Raw genomic sequence first — 20,408 nt, 5'->3', positions numbered from 1 at the left:
CGGGACTGGAAGAGATTATGCTGAGTGAAATAAGTCAAGCAGAGAGAGTCAATTATCATATGGTTTCACTTATTTGTGGAGCATAACAAATAGCATGGAGGACAAGGGGTGTTAGAGAGGAGAAGGGAATTTGGGTAAATTGGAAGGGGAGGTGAACCATGAGAGACTATGGACTCTGAAAAACAGTCTGAGGGGTTTGAAGTGGCGGGTGGGTGGGAGGTTGGGGTACCAGGTGGTGGGTATTATAGAGGGCACGGCTTGCATGGAGCACTGGGTGTGGTGAAAAAATAATGAATACTGTTTTTCTGAAAATAAACAAATAAATAATAATTAAAAAAAAGGTAAATAAAAACTTCCTCTGGGTGCTGAAAAAAAAAAAAAAGAAATGCACTAGTGCCCACTTGGGCCCCACATATACTAAAGTTGGAACAATACAGAGAGGATTAGCATGGCCACTGTGCAAAGATAACACACAAATTCACGAAGTGTTCCATTTATTTTTTATTTTTATTTTTTTTTCAATTTATTTATTTTCAGAAAAACATTATTCATTATTTTTTCACCACACCCAGTGCTCCATGCAAGCCGTGCCCTCTATAATACCCACCACCTGGGTTTTTGAGAGAGCATGGCACACACGTGCATGGGAGAGACAGAGGAATGGATTAAAATAAAACATGAACTTGGAAAATATAGAAAAATTAGCTGAAAAAAAAGAACTAGTGATACACATGACAACATGTATTTCAATATAATTATGCTGAGTGAAAAGGCAAGGTAGGGTACACAATAGTAGGATTCCATTAAATTCTAGAAAATGGAAACATTTATAGTGACAGTGGATTGGTGGTTGACTGGAGGTAGGGGATGGGAAGGAATTATAAAGGCAGTGATAGATGTTCATTACCTTGACGTGGTGTTGATTTCAACTGTATATATTAAAACATCAAATTATATGGTTAAAGTAAGTGCAACTTTTGTATGTCAGTTGTACCTTAATAAAACTGAAAAGAAAACAAAAAATAATGGAAGTATCAGAGTGGAGAAACAGAGGATAAAAGCTAAATTCTTGGGATATACCTTGTTCTGTAGGTTTGACTTTGGACTCATGTCAATATTTTACATGGTTATAAAATAAAATTAAAGTTTTTGAAATATCAAAATCATTAAAACAACAACAATAATAAAAGAATGTAACTGTATATCCAGGCATAAAAAGCAACTATTCGAAGATCAAAAATAAATAAAACAACTGAAAAACAGTCTTGTTTTCAATATCCATATTGTTGTTAGTTGTTAGTATTGGTAATGTATTCTGAGAGTGTTGGACAAACATATAGAATATATAAAACATATAGAATATAGAATATATATAGGACATATAGAACATATTGAATACAGAATAAGGAAAACGAGTAAATACAATGGTGTCATTGAGACATTTTTGGCAGAGGAGAAATGAGAGTTATAAGTAAGATATATGAGGTTTAGTAAAAGCCCTGTAGTTCTCAGTAGAAACTCATGACATGGTTTACCATTTTTTTTTTTTTTTTTTAGTGACATCATAAAACATTTATTTTCTGCATGAATGTACAATTTGAGCAGAGCTTGGTGGGGACAGCTTGTCTATGTTCCAGTTGGGTGTCTGCGGGAACAGCTAGAAGGCCAGAAGCTGGGGACATCTGAAAGGCCCCCTTGCACGCATCTGTCCCCCAGGCCGGGGAGACTGTGACAGCTGGGAAGACTCCGGGGTCTGGAACCGCTGGGGCGCTCTAGGCACCTCTAGATGCATGGTCTCTTCATCTATCTCAGGATAGTGCCTAGGAGAGGGGCTTGCACGCGTTAACGCAGAGCCCCTCAGGTCTGTGCCCTAAGAGAGAGAACCAGGAGGAAGCTGTTCCACTTCAAAAACAAACAAACAAAAAACCCTGATTTTAGAATAGTTTTAGATTTACAGAAAAACTGCTGCAATAACACAGTTCCTAGGAACCCCAACCCCTATTTCCTCTTTTTTTTTTTTTCTCCCCCAATTTATTTATTTTCAGAAAAACAGTATTCATTATTTTTTCACCACACCCAGTGCTCCATGCAAGCTGTGCCCTCTATAATACCCACCACCTGGTACCCCAACCTCCCACCCCCCCGCCACTTCAAACCCCTCAGACTGTTTTTCAGAGTCCATAGTCTCTCATGGTTCACCTCCCCTTCCAATTTACCCAAATTCCCTACTACTCTCTAACGCCCCTTGTCCTCCATGCTATTGGTTATGCTCCACAAATGAGTGAAACCATATGATAATTGACTCTCTCTGCTTGACTGATTTCACTCAGCATAATCTCTTCCAGTCCCGTCCATGTTGCTACAAAAGTTGGATATTCGTCCTTTCTGATGGAGGCATAATACTCCATAGTGTATATGGACCACATCTTCCTTATCCATTCATCCGTTGAAGGGCATCTTGGTTCTTTCCATAGTTTGGCGGCTGTGGCCATTGCTGCTATAAACATTGGGGTACAGATGGCCCTTCTTTTCACGACATCTGTATCTTTGGGGTAAATACCCAGGAGTGCAATTGCAGGGTCATAGGGAAGCTCTATTTTTAATTTCTTGAGGAATCTCCACACTGTTCTCCAAAGAGGCCGCACCAACTTGCATTCCCACCAACAGTGTAAGAGGGTTCCCCTTTCTCCACATCCTCTCCAACACATGTTGTTTCCTGTTTTGTTCATTTTGGCCATTCTAACTGGTGTAAGGTGATATCTCAATGTGGTTTTAATTTGAATCTCCCTGAGGGCTAATGATGATGAGCATTTTTTCATGTGTCTGATAGCCATTTGTATTTCTTGATTGGAGAAGTGTCTGTTCATATCTTCTGCCCATTTTTTGATGTGTTTGTCTGTTTCGTGTGGGTTGAGTTTGAGGAGTTCATTATAGATCCTGGATATCAACCTTTTGTCTGTACTGTCATTTGCAAATATCTTCTCCCATTCCGTGGGTTGCCTCTTTGTTTTTTTGACTGTTTCCTTTGCTGTGCAGAAGCTTTTGATTTTGATGAAGTCCCAGAGGTTTATTTTCGCTTTTGTTTCCTTTGCCTTTGGAGACGTATCTTGAAAGAAGTTGCTGTGGCTGATATCGAAGAGATTACTGCCTATGTTCTCCTCTAAGATTCTGATAGATTCCTGTCTCACGTTGAGGTCTTTTATCCATTTTGAGTTGATCTTTGTGTACGGTGTAAGAGAATGGTCGAGTTTCATTCTTCTACATATAGCTGTCCAGTTTTCCCAGCACCATTTATTGAAGAGACTGTCTTTTTTCCACTGTATATTTTTTCCTGTTTTGTCGAAGATTAATTGACCATAGAGTTGAGGGTCCATATCAGGGCTCTCTACTCTGTTCCACTGGTCTATGTGTCTGTTTTTATGCCAGTACCATGCTGTCTTGGTGATCACAGCTTTGTAATAAAGCTTGAAATCAGGTAAGGTGATGCCGCCAGCTTTATTTTTGTTTTTCAACGTTTCCTTAGCGATTCGGGGTCTCTTCTGATTCCATACAAATTTTAGGATTATTTGCTCCAGCTCTTTGAAGAATGCCGGTGGAATTTTGATCGGAATGGCATTAAAAGTATAGATTGCTCTAGGCAGTATAGACATTTTAACGATGTTTATTCTTCCGATCCAAGAGCATGGAATGGTCTTCCATCTTTTTGTGTCTTCTTCAATTTCTTTCATGAGTGTTCTATAGTTCCTCAAGTATAGATCCTTTACCTCTTTAGTTAGGTTTATTCCCAGGTATCTTATGGTTCTTGGTGCTATAGTAAATGGAATCGATTCTCTAATTTCCCTTTCTGTATTTTCATTGTTCGTGTATAAGAAAGCCACTGATTTCTGCACATTGACTTTGTATCCTGCCACGCTGCTGAATTGCTGTATGAGTTCTAGTAGTTTGGGGGTGGAGTCTTTTGGGTTTTCCATATAAAGAATCATGTCATCTGCGAAGAGAGAGAGTTTGACTTCTTCATTACCAATTTGGATACCTTTTATTTCTCTCTGTTGTCTGATTGCTGTTGCTAGGATTTCTAATACTATGTTGAACAAGAGTGGTGAAAGTGGGCATCCTTGTCTTGTTCCTGATCTCAACGGGAAGGCTGCAAGCTTTTTCCCATTGAGGATGATATTTGCTGTGGGTCTTTCATAGATAGATTTGATGAGGTTCAGGAATGTTCCCTCTATCCCTATACTTTGAAGCGTTTTAATCAGGAACGGATGTTGGATTTTGTCAAATGCTTTTTCTGCATCAATTGAGAGGACCATGTGGTTCTTCTCTCTTCTCATATTAATTTGTTGTATCACATTGATTGATTTACGAATGTTGAACCATCCTTGTAGCCCAGGGATGAATCCCACCTGATCATGGTGGATAATCTTTTTAATGTGTTGTTGGATCCTGTTGGCTAGGATCTTGTTGAGAATCTTAGCATCCATATTCATCAGTGATATTGGTCTGAAATTCTCCTTTTTGGTATGGTCCTTCCCTGGTTTGGGGATCAGGGTAATGCTGGCTTCATAGAAAGAGTCTGGAAGTTTTCCTTCTGCTTCAATTTTTTGAAACAGCTTCAGGAGAATAGGTGTTATTTCTTCTTGGAAGGTTTGGTAGAATTCCCCAGGGAATCCGTCAGGTCCTGGGCTCTTGTTTTTTGGGAGATTTTTGATCACTGCTTCAATCTCGTTATTAGATATCGGTCTATTCAGGTTGTCGATTTCTTCCTGGTTCAATTTTGGTAGTTTATATTTTTCCAGGAATGCATCCATTTCATCTAGGTTGCTAAGCTTATTGGCATATAACTGTTCGTAGTAACTTCTGATGATTGTTTCTACTTCCTTGGTGTTAGTTGTGATCTCTCCCTTTTCATTCATAATTTTATGAATTTGGGATTTCTCTCTTTTCTTTTGGATTAGTGTAGCCAGTGGCTTATCGATCTTATTGATTCTTTCAAAAAACCAGCTTCTAGTTTCATTGATACGTTCTACTGTATCTCTGGTTTCTCCCTCATTGATCTCAGCTCTAATCTTGATGATTTCCCTTCTTATGTGTGGAGTTGGTTTGATTTGTTGTTGATCCTCCAGTTCTTTAAGGTGTAGAGACAGCTGGTGTGTTCTGGATTTTTCAATTTTTTTGAGCAAGGCTTGGATGGCTATATATTTTCCCCTTAGGACCGCCTTTGCTGTATCCCATAGGTTTTGGACCGAAGTGTCTTCATTCTCATTGGTTTCCATGAATTGTTTCAGTTCTTCTTTGATCTCCTGGTTGATCCAAGCATTCTTAAGCAAGGTGGTCTTTAGCTTCCAGGTGTTTGAGTTCCTTCGGAACTTTTCCTTGTGATTGAGCTCCAGTTTCAAAGCATTGTGATCTGAGAATATGCAGGGAATAATCTCAGTCTTTTGGTATCGGCTGAGTCCTGATTTGTGACCCAGTATGTGGTCTATTCTGGAGAAGGTTCCGTGTGCACTTGAGAAGAATGAGTATTCTGCTGTTTTAGGGTGGAATGTTCTGTATATATCTATGAGGTCCATCTGGTCCAATGTGTCGTTCAATGCTCTTGTTTCTTTATTGATTTTCTGCTTCGATGATCTGTCTAATTCTGAAAGAGGTGTGTTAAGATCACCTACGATTAGTGTATTCATATCAATATGACTCTTTATCTTGATTAACAGTTTTCTTAAGTAATTGGCTGCTCCCATATTGGGAGCATAGATATTTACAATTGTTAGATCATCTTGGTGGATAGTCCCTTTAAGGATTATGTAGTGTCCTTCTGTATCTCTGAGTACAGTCTTTAGTTTGAAGTCTAATTTATCTGATATGAGAATCGCTACCCCAGCCTTCTTTTGAGTCCCATTGGCATGAAAGATGCTTCTCCACCCCTTCACTTTCAGTCTGCGTGTATCTTTAGGTTCAAAATGGGTCTCTTGTAGACAGCATATGGATGGGTCCTGTCGTTTTATCCAATCTGCAACCCTGTGCCGTTTTATGGGTGCATTGAGGCCATTCACATTGAGAGTGATTATTGATAGATACGTTTTTATTGACATCGAGTTACCTTTGAAGTCTTTCTTTCTGTAGAATGTCTCTATATTTCTGTTCAATGCTATTCTTGGGATTTTTCCTCTTTTATAGAACCCCCCTTAATATTTCCTGCAGTATCGGCTTGGTGGTTGCATAGTCTTTTAAGCCTTGCCGGTCTTGGAAACTCTTTATCTCTCCATCCATTTTGAATGTCAGTCTTGCTGGATAAAGTATTCTTGGCTGCATGTTCTTCTCATTTAGTGCCCTGAATATATCTTGCCAGCCTCTTCTGGCTTGCCAGGTCTCTGTGGACAGGTCTGACGTTATTCTGATGGGCTTCCCTCTGTAAGTAAGGAGCCTCTTTGCCCTGGCAGCTTTCAAGAGATTATACCTACAATTATAATTTCTCAATTTGACTATCAGGTGTCGTGATGTTTTTTTGGAGTGTATAATCTTGGGTGGAGACCGTTCAGCCTCTAGTACATGAACGCTGGTTTCATTCGCGAGATTCGGAAAGTTTTCATGAAGGACTTGTTCCACGACATCTTCTAGACTTCTTTCTTTCTCCTCCCCTTCAGGAATTCCAATAATTCTGACGTTGGAACGCTTCATGGCATCACTTATTTCCCTAATTCTGCTTTCGTGGGATCTAAGCTGTTTGTTCCAGGCTTCCTCCTGATCCTTTCTCTCTATCTGTTTGTCTTCCAGATCACTAATTCTATCTTCTGTCTCAGTTACCCTAGCTTTGAGAGAGTTTAGACTGGATTGGAACTCATTGAGAGCATTGTGGACCTCCTCCCTGGTAGCTTTAAGCTCCGCCCTAACATTGTGAACATCCTGTCTGGTCGCTTTCAGTTCGGCCCTAATCAATTCTGTTTGGTCATCCATGGCTTTCTCCAACCTAGCTATTGCCTGGATAATTGTTAGCCTGAATTCTCTTTCCGACATATTGTCTATGTTGATAGCCGTTAGCTCTATTGCGGAAGGTCCATCCTCTGTATTTTTCTTCTGTTGGGCATTCCTCCTCCTAGTCATTTTGGTGGGAGAAGACTGAACAGATGTAGCTGGATGTATCAACTCTGGTGCAGTCAAGGTGCACCCTGGAACACTTCCTGATCTCCGTCTCAGAAGCCTCAGTCTGGGTGCAGAAGCTGAATAAATTCCCCCTTGGACGCTGGCAGTGCAGGTTCCAAGTTAAAGACCCTGGGGGCGCAGGATCTTTTGCTCGTCCCCAAAGCCAAGGCAGTGGCGGCTGTCTGGGAGCTCCGACTGCCAGAGAGGTTCCCAGCAGTGATCGCACACTGAGATTTTGCCGCCGGCCGGGGCTGGGAGTGCCCGGCTTGCGCGCACCTCTTTTCAGAGGCGGCTGTGGGTCGGGCGCGCGTCTGGGGCACTGAGAACGGGGCGCTGGTCCGTAAGCCGCAGGCTGGGCTTTTGCGCGCCTCTGTCCGGGGAAGAGTTTCGCGGGCGCGCGGCTTAGACTTTGAAACAATGGCCCGGGTCAAGAAGCGCCCCAGGGCCTTAGAAACCCAGGAGAGCTGGAGCGACGTGCGCGCGCATCTCAAGCTTTGTGGTCGGGCTAGCGCGCGTTCCGCAGACCGGCACGGCTCCCATCCCCTCACAGGAGCCGGAACCCACGCGCTCTGGGGCACGCTGGCGGCTTAGGGAGCAGGAGCCGGTTTCTCCGCCGCACTCTCTCTGCCTCCGCGCCGGGGAGGCCGTCTGGGACCGGGGACTTAAGCCCCTGTCCCTAGCCGCCCCGATTCCCACAATTTGCCCCCGCGATCCTTTGCTCTTTTGGAGTGCTTTCAACCAGTCTTGAGTTAATGCTGGTCCCCAGACGCAGGGCACTCTCGCTCGTATTGGGGTATTACTTTTGTACCGGTCGCCTCTGGTGGCTCCCTCCCCCTTTTGTTTATCTTCCGATATCAGTCCGCTGTTCCCATTCCGCTTTACCTGCTCACTGGCGTCTTCTGCCCCTGTAGAGATCCAGACGTGTATAATTCTGATCTCAGGCTGATTTCATGGGTGATCAGAGTTCTTTGGTAGGTAATCAGCTCACTTTGGGGTACCAGCTGAAAAGACACCTCTTCCTAGTACCCCGCCATCTTGTCCCCATGGTTTACCATTTAAATACATATTTTCTAGTTGTGAATGTTGGAAAAGCTAAAACAAAGTGATTTACTGGTAATGAACACCTGCATATTTCAGTTTATGGTCTCAAATACTGTTTCCTCCTGAAAGGAACTGGCAGGCCTCAGAGAAATTGTTGATTAGAAGTCTGGGGAAGGAAGTGTACAAACAAGTCTATAATATCCTGTAATATGAAAAAGAGGAATTTTCAAAGATTACTAGGTCTTGGAGGCCAACTTGAAGTTGCTTATTTGAGGATCAATAGAGGGATATGAACTGGAATGGACTGATTCACTATCAAGTATATTGAAATCTATGAGTTCATATTAATGCAAAATTAAGAAAAAAACAACAAACTGTTACATCAGTCTTGGAGTATGCAAACTGGTAAATAAAAGGGAAGAATCAAACATTTATTTTGCCTTTCCTATACATGTGGATTACTAAATTCGATGTGGGGAAGTTTCTCTGTATGGAATTATCCCAGCTAATAAATGGCAGGCAGAGCAACAATAGAATTGCAATATCATGATTTTGCTATGCCTAAATGAAATATGGTCCTAGGTGATTATCACCAACAGCAAGCAGACTTTAGATCTTGTGGGATACAGTCTCCCATTAACACGTTCAGCCGTTCTCTGGGTTAGTTGTGTAATTTAGTCATAGTTTTTGGTCTGTGACAAAGTGAGGTGGGAGAAGGTAGTGAAGGGAGCTTTTATTGCCTGTTTTTCAACACTGAAGCTTCTGTATCATCTTCAAGAATGGAGGTGGCGCTACTGGGTGTGGTGAAAAAATAATGAATAATGTTTTTCTGAAAATAAATAAATTGGAAAAAAAAAAGTCAACAAGGAAATCCGATCACTTTTGCAAGCCCAGAGGGTTCAGGGAAATTTGGGAACTCAAGATCTTCAAGTGCTTCATTCCAGATGTCTCCATCTCCTATCTCAGGGTCTCCTTCTCTCCCAACTAGGGCCGTGACCTTGGCATGGCAGAACTACCCAGGCTGAATGAACAACCACCTCTGGAGCTCTGCTCCTCCTCTGACAAAGTCCTAGCCTTGGTTCTCAGCTTTATTTAATCTTTAAGAGAGTCCATTTCTATGCTGCCAGTGAAACCTCTGACTTTTACATCTGTCCTTTAATATCTGATTTATCAACCTCAGCCTTTCATTATGTTTTCCCCAAATCATCAATTCCTCACAGCTACATTCAATTTCATTTTCCTTATAGTTACTATTAACTGCTTTCACAGATACGTAGTATGGAAAAGATGTCCCAGGGAGCATTAATTTCTTACAGGTTTTCCGAAAAAATTCTCTCTGATTTTTATCCATGAATTCCCAAGAATGTCTGTTTTATCTAAGAACTTAATAGACTGCCAGTGAAACTGAAGCTGTGACTAAATTGGGCTTTCCCTCTATTGAAAAATTGACAAAGCCAATGTTGTCTGTCGTACATGTATAGGTAAAATATAGTTGTCCAGACTGCATTAAAAACTTTTTAAAAATTTTATATTTTATTATTTTATTTTTTAATCCAAATTCAATTAACATATAATGTATTTTTGGTTTCAGAGGTAGAAGTCAGTGACTCATCAGTCTTATATAATACCCAGTGACTGCACTGAAAATCTTAAAGAAGAGTACTAATACACTGAATTTTTGTACAGGAAAGTGTTGGTTTATTTTGGCATAGAGTTATAACATAAGAAAATTTGGGGATTAAGAATTATAAAAGAATCCACTGGACAATTAAGAGAGACTATAAAAATCTGTAATGTAGAAATACATTACATACTTTAGCCCCTTGAGTTTGATGAGTTGGTGCCTCAAAATTAAGGAGAATTTGGGAGAGTTGGTCAATACAACAGTTGGTATGTTGTAAGAAAATTCACACTTGGATGAAAGGGAGAGGTCCACTAGTAGAATTTGGACTGAGGCCAGAATATGCTTATAGTGTCAGTGGGACATTGATGGGCTCATTAGAATAATGAGTTGCTCAAACTCAGTTGAGCAACATTAACCCCATTTCATGTGTCCTAAAGGTCAGCACAAAAAGGGTCCTCACAAAAAGAGTCTATATCTGGGGTGCAGAGGTAAGTAGAGATGGTAGTCAGAGGGCAGGGAGCTCAACAGCAAGAGGAGGCACAGCACATGGGGCGGGGGCAGGTGGAGATGACACAGGTGGGGCGATAACAGGTGGTGTGGCAGGAGACCTGGCCACAGACTGGGCGCAGGCAGCAGGAGGGGCAGCAGCAGGAGGGGCGGCAGCAGCTGGAGCCACAGCAGCTGGATCCACAGCAGCTGGATCCACAGCAGGAGGGGCGGCGGCAGCAGCTAGAAATGCAGCAGGAGGGGCGGCAGCAGCTGGAAATGCAGCAGGTAGGCCTGCAGCAGCTGGAGCCACAGCAGCTGGAACCACAGCAGGAGGGCTGGCAGCAGCTGGACACACAGCAGGTGGGGCGGCAGCAGGTGGTCCTGCAGCAGGTGGTCTGGCAGCAGGTGGGGCGGCAGCAGCTAGAGGTGCAGCAGCTGGGCCTGCAGCAGCTGGAGCCACAGCAGCTGGAACCACAGCAGGAGGGCTGGCAGCAGGCGGACACACAGCAGGTGGGGCGGCAGCAGGTGGTCCTGCAGCAGGTGGTCTGGCAGCAGCTGGGGTGGCAGCAGGCCTCCTGGCCACTGCTCTGGTCAGAGCAGACGGAGCCACAACAGGAGTTGACCATGGTGTCAGTGGGAGGAGTGGGGTTCCACAAGTGGGTATAAGTGGGTTTCCACAAGAGTGGTTTCTTGAGTTTGAAAGTCTCCTCACCTCTGTCCCCTCTTATACTCTGCTGAGTAGCTGATGTTACCACAAAGAGCATTCTTGTTTTTCCTACCAGGAAGCAATTAGTGTTACAAGTTAATAATTATGTTTATTAGGTTAAATATGCTGATATCTGAGAAAAGCATCATTTCCCTTTTTCTGCAGCATTGTGATTCACTGAACCACATTTGCATATTTTTCTGTATATTATATCTTATATGTTGGAACTGTCATATGATATTCTATTATTGACTTTTTCCATGTGTCCCATTTTTGTGTATGACTCCAGTGGTCATATTTTATTTTAATTCAAGTATAGTTAACATACAGTGTTATATTAGTTTCTGGTGTATGATACAGTGATTCAGCAGTTCCATACATGACCCAGTGCTCATTACAAATGCACTCCTTAGTTCCTATCACCTGTTTCACCTAGTGATGAGTTTCCTCTTATTTCCTTATCAGCACCCCACCAGACAGTAGCACTTTTCCACTTTGCCCTTCCCCCCAAAAGAGAGAGACTGTCGTTGTGATAATAATCCTCAAAATATGATCAAGGATTTAATTCCTCTTTTTCCATGATCATATTTTGAGAATGGCTTTTACAGTGCCAAGTCTCTCTCTCAGTCTCTCTCTCTCTCTTTTGGTCAAAGTGGAAAAATGCATTCTAGTGTCAGGTGGAGTACTGATAAGGAAATAAGAGGAAAGACTCATCACTGGGGTTACTTGTCTACAAATAATGGGAGGACTGGACTGTATTTCCTGGATGATTGGAGAGTCAGGGTGTCACAGTGTCTAAACTTATTGTAATGAATCCTCCTCAAGATATAGCTTTGACTCATTCCTTTTTGATGAAAGAACAATTTTCAGAAATGAACTTTTTCCTTTAGGAATCTTCACATACAGTATGGTAAAGGTGAGCAGGTTTGATCTTTCTTTTGATTGTCCAACATATATAATAGATTTTGTATTATAAATAAAGTTTTATTTAAAGCATCTTTTTCTTGTGTTCTTTCCATAATTCAAATTCAAGCCATTCTGCTTAAAGAAGATATAAACAGATAAGCCTTGCTGTTTGTATGGGCACTTAACTATGATATATGGAAAGACAAGATTTGGGCAAATATTCCAAGCATTGAAGAATTTGTGTCAAAAACAAGCATTATGTATTTAAGGCTCATTTACCTACAGTGAGAAATGAGATATTACAGATACTGTTTATGAGTACTTGCCATGTGCCAGATAGTCTTCTGAATGCTTTGTAATTACTTTTTTGATTTTTCAGGAATTTGGGTAAATTGGAAGGGGAGGTGAACCATGAGAGACTATGGACTCTGAAAAACAATCTGAGGGGTTTGAAGTGGCGGGGGGTGGGAGGTTGGGGTACCAGGTGGTGGGTATTATAGAGGGCATGGCTTGCATGGAGCACTGGGTGTGGTGAAAAAATAATGAATAATGTTTTTCTGAAAATAAATAAATTTGAAAAAAAAAAAGAACCCATGAAGTACTCCATTATTCTCTAAGAGTTCACATAGAGATGTGTTAGGTTGCTGAGTCTTATGAAGTGTATACCTTTGATTTTGCTATTAAATCTTCTTAGTGCATTCTCCCACATCAAATCAGCAATTCCAGGGCACCTGGGTGGCTCAGTGGTTTAAAGCCTCTGCCTTCAGCTCAGGTCATGGTCTCAGGATCCTGGGATTGAGGCCCGCATCAGACTCTCTGCTCAGCAGGGAGCCTGCTTCCCTTCCTCTCTCTGCCTGCCTCTCTGCCTGCTTGTGATTTTTGTCTGTCAAATAAATAAATAAAATCTTTAAAAAAATCAACAATTCCTTATTCTCTCTTTAAGTTCCAGCCCAGAGCGCTTCATCCTCCGTTATGTTTTCTTAGACATTTCTTCTTCTTTTCTAAACCTCATCTGTTCCTCCTTTATGTTTGATATCACACTGTGGAGCACTCAGATTCTGCACATCTACTGTAACCTGAATATGATTGTCTGTCTCCAGCTGGATGGAGACATCTGAGGTGAATGCTTGAAACTTACAGTATTTTCATCATGCATGGAACAGAGCACATCTTCAGTGGCTTTTTTTTTATTTTGCATCTTTTGTATTTTAAAATTTAAACATCTTGAATATCATTTTTCACATGTATTCCTCTCACCTTTCTTATATATATATATATATACATATATATGTATATATATATATTATTTTCAGTGGCTTTTTAAACAAATAGTTTTTAGGAATCCCTTTTTAAAATTTAAATGTTGTTTTGTAATTATGGAAAGTATTTGTAGTCCTAAAATAAATTCAACAAATTGAGGCATGTTTAAGGAAGTCTTGTTATTTCTATTCCTTCCTTCCTCCACAGAGAATCATTTTTATAATATAAAATTTTCCCTCCCATGGCTATTTTTAAAAAATTTTTAAAAAGAATTTATTTATGGTTTGTCTCCCTCCCTATCCCATCTTGTTTCATGGATTCTTCTCCTACCCACTTAAGCCCCCATGTTGCATCACCTTTGACAGACAGAGATACATGAGATACACTTTACTCCAACTTGCTTTGCTTCACTTAACAATTTATCCCAGAATTATGTTATTTCACAGTTGTATAGTTCAGATATTCTTCATTTCATTTTTAGCCACAAAGTGTCCTGTTCTGTTGCCATAATATGATTTATTTATCCAGCCCCTTATTTATGGACATTGGTGTTGTTTTCAGGCTTTCATGATTAAAATAGTATTGTGCACTTGAAAACAAGTGCACAATACTTGAGGGTTGATTTGATCCGTATCTGCAAGATCTGCCTTATTAATTATGTGTAGTTATTTCCTATTCTTGTTAATTTTTCTTCGTATGGTTTCTCTTCATACAGTGTGTTAGTTTTTTTAAATATATGTTTCAAATTTTTTAATGAACATATAATGTATTATTAGCTCCATGGTACATGTCTGTGAATCGCCAGGTTCACACACTTCACAGCACTCACCATAGCACATACCCTCCCCAATGTCCATAACCCCACCACCCTCTCCCTACCCCCATCCTCCTAGCAACCCTCAGTTTGTTTTGTGAGATTAAGAGTGTCTTATGGTTTGTCTCCCTCCTGATCCCATCTTGTTTCATTTATTCTTTTCCTAACCCCCAAACCGGCCACACTGCATCTCCATTTGGGAGATCATATGATAGTTGTCTTTCTCTGATTGACTTATTTTGCTAAGCATAATACCTTCTAGTTCCATCCACCTTGTTGCAAATGACAAGATTTCATTTCTTTTGATGGCTGCATAGTATTCCATTGTATATATATATATATATATATATATATATATACACACCACCTCTTCTTTATCCATTCATCTTATAGCAGCAATGTCTACAGTAGTCAAACTATGTATGGAAAGAACCTAGATGTCCATCAACAGTGTGTTAGTTTTTGATTTTGGCTGTGTCTTTTAATTCTTGTATCACCTTCTGTTTCTGAAAGTTTAGCTTTGTTGTTATATCTTCATTGTAGCCTTTAACATAATGAAGTATCCCACTTTGTGTCCTATAATGCTTTTTGGTATAAATCTAACTTGTTTGGTATCAAAATTGTGACTTCTGCTTTCTTTTATTTGCATTTTCTATGATATGTCTTTATTCTTTTACTTTTAACCTTCTGAAACTGATTGTTTTAGTTGTATCTCTTGTATACAGCAGTGTTGTGTTTTTATTTTTTAGCCAATCTGAAAATCTTTTTCTTTTTACAGGTGAGTTGAGCCTATTATGTGTATTGGTATGATCAATTGATCAATATGTTTGACTTTAGTTATGTAATTTTTATTATATATGTAGTTTATATATATGTGTCATAATGAATAGTGATATATAATATATAATGAATAGTGTCCTACAACATATAGTGAATTATGCATATGTAATATAAGTATTAAATACCTACATCTCTATATCTTTCTCTCTCTATCTCTAATCCTTCACTGCTTTATTCTCTGTTTCTTTCTCAGTATGTCTTTGATATTTAGGAAGGTTTGTATTTTATACTAACAGTTACCTTTAAATGAACATTTGTATATAATACTTTACCAGACTAGTTTTCTGGCTACTGTCCCTTGACTCTCTATTTTAAGGATTACTGAAATTACTTAGTTACGTCTTCATTCCCCACTGTATCAGCATTAGATTTGTTACGACTGGTAGGCAGTTAGCAACATTTTTCTACTTTATGTATTCTCTTTCTTTTTCCTCCTTTTTTTTTTACATCTTAATTTTATTTTTTTCCCAGTGTTCCAAGATTCTTTGTTTATGCACCACACCCAGTGCTCCATGCAATATGTGCCCTCCTCCATATTCACCACCAGGCTCACCCATCCCCCCACCTCCAAAACCCTGCTTGTTTCTCAGAGTCCACAGTGTCTCATAGTTCATCTCCCCCTCTGATTTCCCCCAATTCACTTTTCCTTTCCTTCTCCTAATATCCTCCATGTTATTCCTTATGCTCCACACAAGTAAGTGAAACCATATGATAATTGACTTTCTCTGCTTGACTTATTTCGCTCAACATAATCTCCTCCAGTCCTGTCCATGTGGTTACAAAAGTTGAGTATTCATCTTTCCTGATGGCTGCGTAATAGTCCATTGTATATATGGACCATATCTTCTTTATCCATTCATCTATTGAAGGGCATCTTGGCTCTTTCCACAGTTCAGTGATTGTGGCCATTGCTGCTATGTATATTGGAGTACAGATGGCCTTTTCACTACATCTGTATCTTTGGGGTAAATACCCAGTAGTGCAATTGCAGGATCATAGGGTAGCTCTATTTTTAATTTCTTAAGGAATCTCCACACTGTTTTCTAAAATGTCTGTATTAACTTGCATTCCCACCAACAGTGTAAGAGGGTTCCTCTTTCTCCACATCCTCTCCAACACTTATTGTTTCCTGTCCCAATAATGTTGGCCATTTTAACTGGAGTAAGGTTGTATCTCAGTGTGGGTTTGATTTGAATCTCCCTGATAGCTGATGATGATGAACATTTTTTCATGTGTCTGCTAGCCATTTGTATGTCTTCTTTGGAGAAGTGTCTGTTCATGTCTTCTGCCTATTTTTTGACATGATTATCTGTTTTTTGGGTGTTGAGATTGAGAGGAGTTCTTTATAGATCTTGGATATCATCCCTTTGTGTGTATTGTCATTTGCAAAGATATTATCCCATTCTGTGGATTGCCTCTTTGTTTTGTTGACTGTTTCCTTTTCTGTGCAGAAGCTCTTGATCTTAACGAAGTCCCAAAAGTTCATTTTCCCTTTTGTTTCCTTTGCCTTTGGGGACGTGTCTTGAAAGAAGTTGCTGTGGCTGATGTCGAAGAGGTTACTGCTTATGTTCTCCTCTAGAATTTTGATAGATTCCTGCTTCATGTTGAGATCTTTCATCCACTTTGAGTTTATCTTTGTGTATGGTGTGAGAGAATGGTCGAGTTTCATTCTTCTATATGTAGTCCAATTTTCCCAGCACCATTTATTGAAGGGACTTTTTTTTTTAATTGTACTGTATCTATGTGGTCAATCTGTATCCATCACATTAATACTGCCTCTTGCCTGTTCATTATTCATTCTTAGTTCTGCAGATAACAAGTATGCATTTCACATATATATTCAGCCCATAATATATTTATATATCTCCCTCTGCTAGTCTTCATGAAGATTATCCCTCCCATACCTTCACTGATCTTGTTGGTTTAAAGCTCATTCACTAGTAAATCCCTTAGAATATATCCACAGAAGGATTATTCCCTGAGGTCTCTCATGTTCACAGTAGTTTATTTGTAGCATGGAACTTGGTTTGTCTGGATATAAAATGCTGGGATCATGTTTTCTTTCCTTGTATGTCTTAAGAATGTTACTTTATTTATCTTCTGATGTGAAGTGTTGCCATCAAAATGCATGAATGTGATCTTGTTTCCTTTTCCTTTTAACTGACATGGATATTTTGCCTAGATATTCAAATGTTTTTTTTTCTTTGAAATCCAATAGTTTTGGATCATCATACTATAATACAATGTAATAAAATATATCATATATTATAAATTTATTATGTCTTAGTTTTTACCACCATGGCCTGATTTTTCCAGGTACATACAACCGTTCCTTTATTTGAATTATAATTCTTAGTATGTTTTATTGCTTTGTTTCTCCCTTTGGGATATCTATTACATATATTCTCTCCTTTTTTTTTTTTTTTTTTTTTTTTTTTTGCAGCATGGGAACCCGGCCTTCTGTTAGTTCTCATCCCAAGTGAGTAACTGATGAATTAGCTCCATTCTTTTCTTCATCAGTGAATGTATCTCTCCCTCCCTCTCCTAACTTGAGCAACCTTACTGTGCCTCTATGGTTGAAGGGTGGGGTACATCATTAGTAAAACCGTCCTTTGGGAACTGTGTCCCCATATGTATCACAGATAATTTCATCTGAAGAGGGGCTTCAAAGCTCAGTCTTATTCATACAAGTAAAAGCACAGAGAAAAAATATTGTGTAGAAACCTGAGTTGACAAACGTATAGAAAAAACTTTACTATTTACTAAAAAAGTAAATAACTCTACCAGAGTATCTGCTGTATTACTGTAGAGAGCTTTCTATGTGTTGGTCTCTGCCTTTACTCCAGTACTTTTAACTGTGCCTCCCATGTAATAAATGCTCAATAAATACTATTTGGTTGAATGAATGAAGAAATTGGCTTTTGGGAGGGTCAATGAAAGCAGACGCACTTTCCAGTGAAAACACTGGGTCCCCATTTTCCCATGGAAGCAATTGACAGGAACTCAGGAATACCCTCTTATGTGGTCATGCAGTCTACACATTGCCCCAGTTTCCACCAAACACTTGATCTTATTAAGGGAATGCTTTATTCATCTAGGCAAACTGCCTGTCCCTTGAATTCATAAGGATCTGAAACTTCTCTATCAAAAGGAAAAAAAAAATGAGACTTGAGTAAAGCCCTATCATAAACAGAGTCAGAATCAGTGAAAATTTAATTTGCTGCATGGGTGACACCAGTGTCATTGAGTACAAGTCTGAATACAAATTTGTAGATTGCATAGCTATGGTGGCTGGTGTGATGCATGAAACATGTATTGTGTTATTTTTGCTTTTATCTACCTACAGTCTTCCAAACTTCTAGTTTTCACTTTTTTGTTTATTTTCTTAGGACAGGTTCATAGAGTTAGGTGATTTGCCCATGAAATAAGGAGGCACATAGGAAAGATTCAGGCAGTGAATAATGGAAACTATTTATTGAGAAGTGACAAGACCATGTGTGTTTGCTGCAGGTGTAAGTCAAATACAGTTGCCTACAAGCTGAAGACAAAATCTTAAGGGAGCAGTAATCACACTGAATTGTTAATGCAGGGAATTGTAACTTTATTTTGGTACAAAAATATATCGGGTTACAGTAAAGGCCTAGAAAAGGGAAGTTAGGAGAGTGATTTCACCAATTGTGGAAGGGTAAAATTTGTTACTGTATAAGCAACTGTGTAAGCAAGCTCCATGCCACATCCATCTTCTTCAACAGTGTGATTGGTTCCTCCATGGAATCAAGGCCCAATTCAGTTGAGCAGCATCATTTCCACTCCATGTGTTTAAAAATCACAAAATGAGAGTCTACAAATGTGGGACAGAGGTAAACAAAGTTGGTGGTCACAGGGAAGGGTCTCAGCAGCAAGAGGAGGCACAGCACATGGGGCGGGGGCAGGTGGAGATGACACAGGTGGGGCGATAGCAAGTGGTGTGGCAAGAGACCTGGCCACAGACTGGGCGCAGGCAACAGGAGGGGCAGCAGCAGGAGGGGCGGCAGCAGCTGGAGCCACAGCAGCTGGAGCCACAGCAGGAGGGGCGGCAGCAGCTAGAAATGCAGCAGGAGGGGCGGCAGCAGCTACTGCCACAGCAACTGGAGCCACCGCAGCTGGATCCACAGCAGGAGGGGCGACAGCAGCTGGAAATGCAGCAGCTAGGCCTGCAGCAGCTGGAGCCACAGCAGGAGGGCTGGCAGCAGCTGGACACACAGCAGGTGGGGCGGCAGCAGGTGGTCCTGCAGCAGGTGGTCTGGCAGCAGCTGGGGCAGCAACAGGTCTCCTTGCCACAGCCCTGGTCAGAGCAGACGGAGCCACAACAGGAGTTGACCATGATGTCAGAGGGTGGAGATGCTGGTATTAGGAAGAGAGTGAGCTTAGTGAATTTGAAAATCCCTGTGCTGCTTGTCCTCTTTTATACTCTGCTGAAGCTGCTGTGTTTTTATCCTGGACCATTTCCTAGTTTTCTTTTCCTGAGGAAGTATTAGTCATTAAATTAAATCACTGTGTTTTTCTGGTTAAATATTTTCAGATGAGGAAAAATAAGATATCCTTTTCTGGGTATGTTAAGGTTTCCAATCTGGTTATTCTCAAAATTGTCTTTTCTATTTTCTTGTTTGTCAAAAGGGCCCATCGCATGGGTTCCATCATTGAGGTTGACCTGTGATCTGGGTATCACTCCATGATGTTGTTTGGACAAATTATTCACATGATGCCAAGGTCTTTTTGATGTCAAAAGAGAGGTAGAGAAGTGAGTTGGGGGAAATTGGAGGGGGAGATGAACCATGAGAGACTGTGGACTCTTAGAAACAAACGGAGGGTTTTGGAAGGAAGAGGGGGTGGGAGGTTGGGTGAACCTGGTGGTGGGCTTTATGGAGGGCATGTATTGCATGGAACACTGGGTGTGGTGCATAAAGAATGAATTCTGGAACACTGAAAAGAAATTTAAATAAGTAAATAAATAAATATTTAAAAATTTGCTAGGAAAAAAAAAGAGAGAGGTAGAATTATAGTAGTGGATAGAAAAAAGTTCATCTTTATGAGATACCTGTGGGCTATGAGGAAGACAGACCCTATCTGTGAGTCATAAATTCTCATCCGAGAATAGACTCTGGCTGTTTCAAAGTATGTGCAAGGTATTACTTCCTGTGTTCAATTTGAAACCGTTACCAAGAACTCATTGTTTGTAAATATTAAAAAATGTTTGGAGCTTCTTTGAAGTGACTCTCACTGGCCCACTATGGGACACCTTGAATAGCAAAATGAATAGAGATAGTAATGGATTTTAACCCATTAAAAAAACTCCCACAAGTCCATATTGAGACTAATTAAAGAAATGAAAAGAAAGATGAGGAAGTTATCCATGGTAGTAGAATGTCAACTAATAAATGTAGAAGGAAAAACTGAGTTTAAAAAAAATCACCATTTACCCCTCATAATAAAACTTGATTCAGGTAAATATCGTCAATGGAGGCTACGGCTAATAGGTGAAAGTTTGTTGGGGGACAAGATATTTGGACATTTTAAAAATATCTCCTCATTGGTCATTTATTAATTTCAAA

General features: G+C 40.2%; 2 protein-coding genes and 1 non-coding gene across 5 annotated transcripts; 1 reads left to right on the top strand and 2 right to left on the bottom strand.

The window, feature by feature from the left end:
- The first annotated feature begins 393 nt into the window (after positions 1 to 393).
- Positions 394 to 500, top strand: LOC122908041. The gene has a single exon (XR_006384845.1). It is a non-coding gene; the product is annotated as a U6 spliceosomal RNA (small nuclear RNA).
- Positions 501 to 10,323: 9,823 nt separating this feature from the next.
- LOC122906255 (keratin-associated protein 4-5-like) lies at positions 10,324 to 10,917 on the bottom strand. Of its 3 annotated transcripts, none has more exons than XM_044248001.1 (2): positions 10,643 to 10,917; positions 10,324 to 10,582 (listed from the first exon to the last, which is right to left on the bottom strand). In XM_044248001.1, exons 1-2 carry the CDS (start codon positions 10,915 to 10,917, stop codon positions 10,324 to 10,326), a joined length of 534 nt encoding a protein of 177 aa, XP_044103936.1. The 3 variants fall into 3 exon arrangements, with proteins under 3 accessions (XP_044103936.1, XP_044103937.1, XP_044103935.1); XM_044248002.1 differs by having other exon boundaries at positions 10,324 to 10,672; positions 10,793 to 10,917; XM_044248000.1 differs by having other exon boundaries at positions 10,324 to 10,917.
- A 7,792-nt stretch (positions 10,918 to 18,709) lies between these two features.
- Positions 18,710 to 19,180, bottom strand: LOC122906262 (keratin-associated protein 4-12-like). Its single transcript, XM_044248008.1, has one exon. It carries the CDS (start codon positions 19,178 to 19,180, stop codon positions 18,710 to 18,712), a length of 471 nt encoding a protein of 156 aa, XP_044103943.1.
- Positions 19,181 to 20,408: the final 1,228 nt, after the last annotated feature.

Source organism: Neovison vison, chromosome 5, assembly GCF_020171115.1.
Source record: "Neovison vison isolate M4711 chromosome 5, ASM_NN_V1, whole genome shotgun sequence".
Classification (NCBI taxonomy): domain Eukaryota; kingdom Metazoa; phylum Chordata; class Mammalia; order Carnivora; family Mustelidae; genus Neogale; species Neogale vison.
Note: the sequence above shows the minus strand (reverse complement) of the source record. Positions and strands in the feature narration are given on the sequence as shown.

What these genes read in the sequence shown, in the direction of transcription:
- LOC122906255 (XM_044248000.1), bottom strand. Translation starts at nt 10,917, where the DNA reads ATGGTCAACTCCTGTTGTGGCTCCGTCTGCTCTGACCAGAGCAGTGGC.
- LOC122906262 (XM_044248008.1), bottom strand. Translation starts at nt 19,180, where the DNA reads ATGGTCAACTCCTGTTGTGGCTCCGTCTGCTCTGACCAGGGCTGTGGC.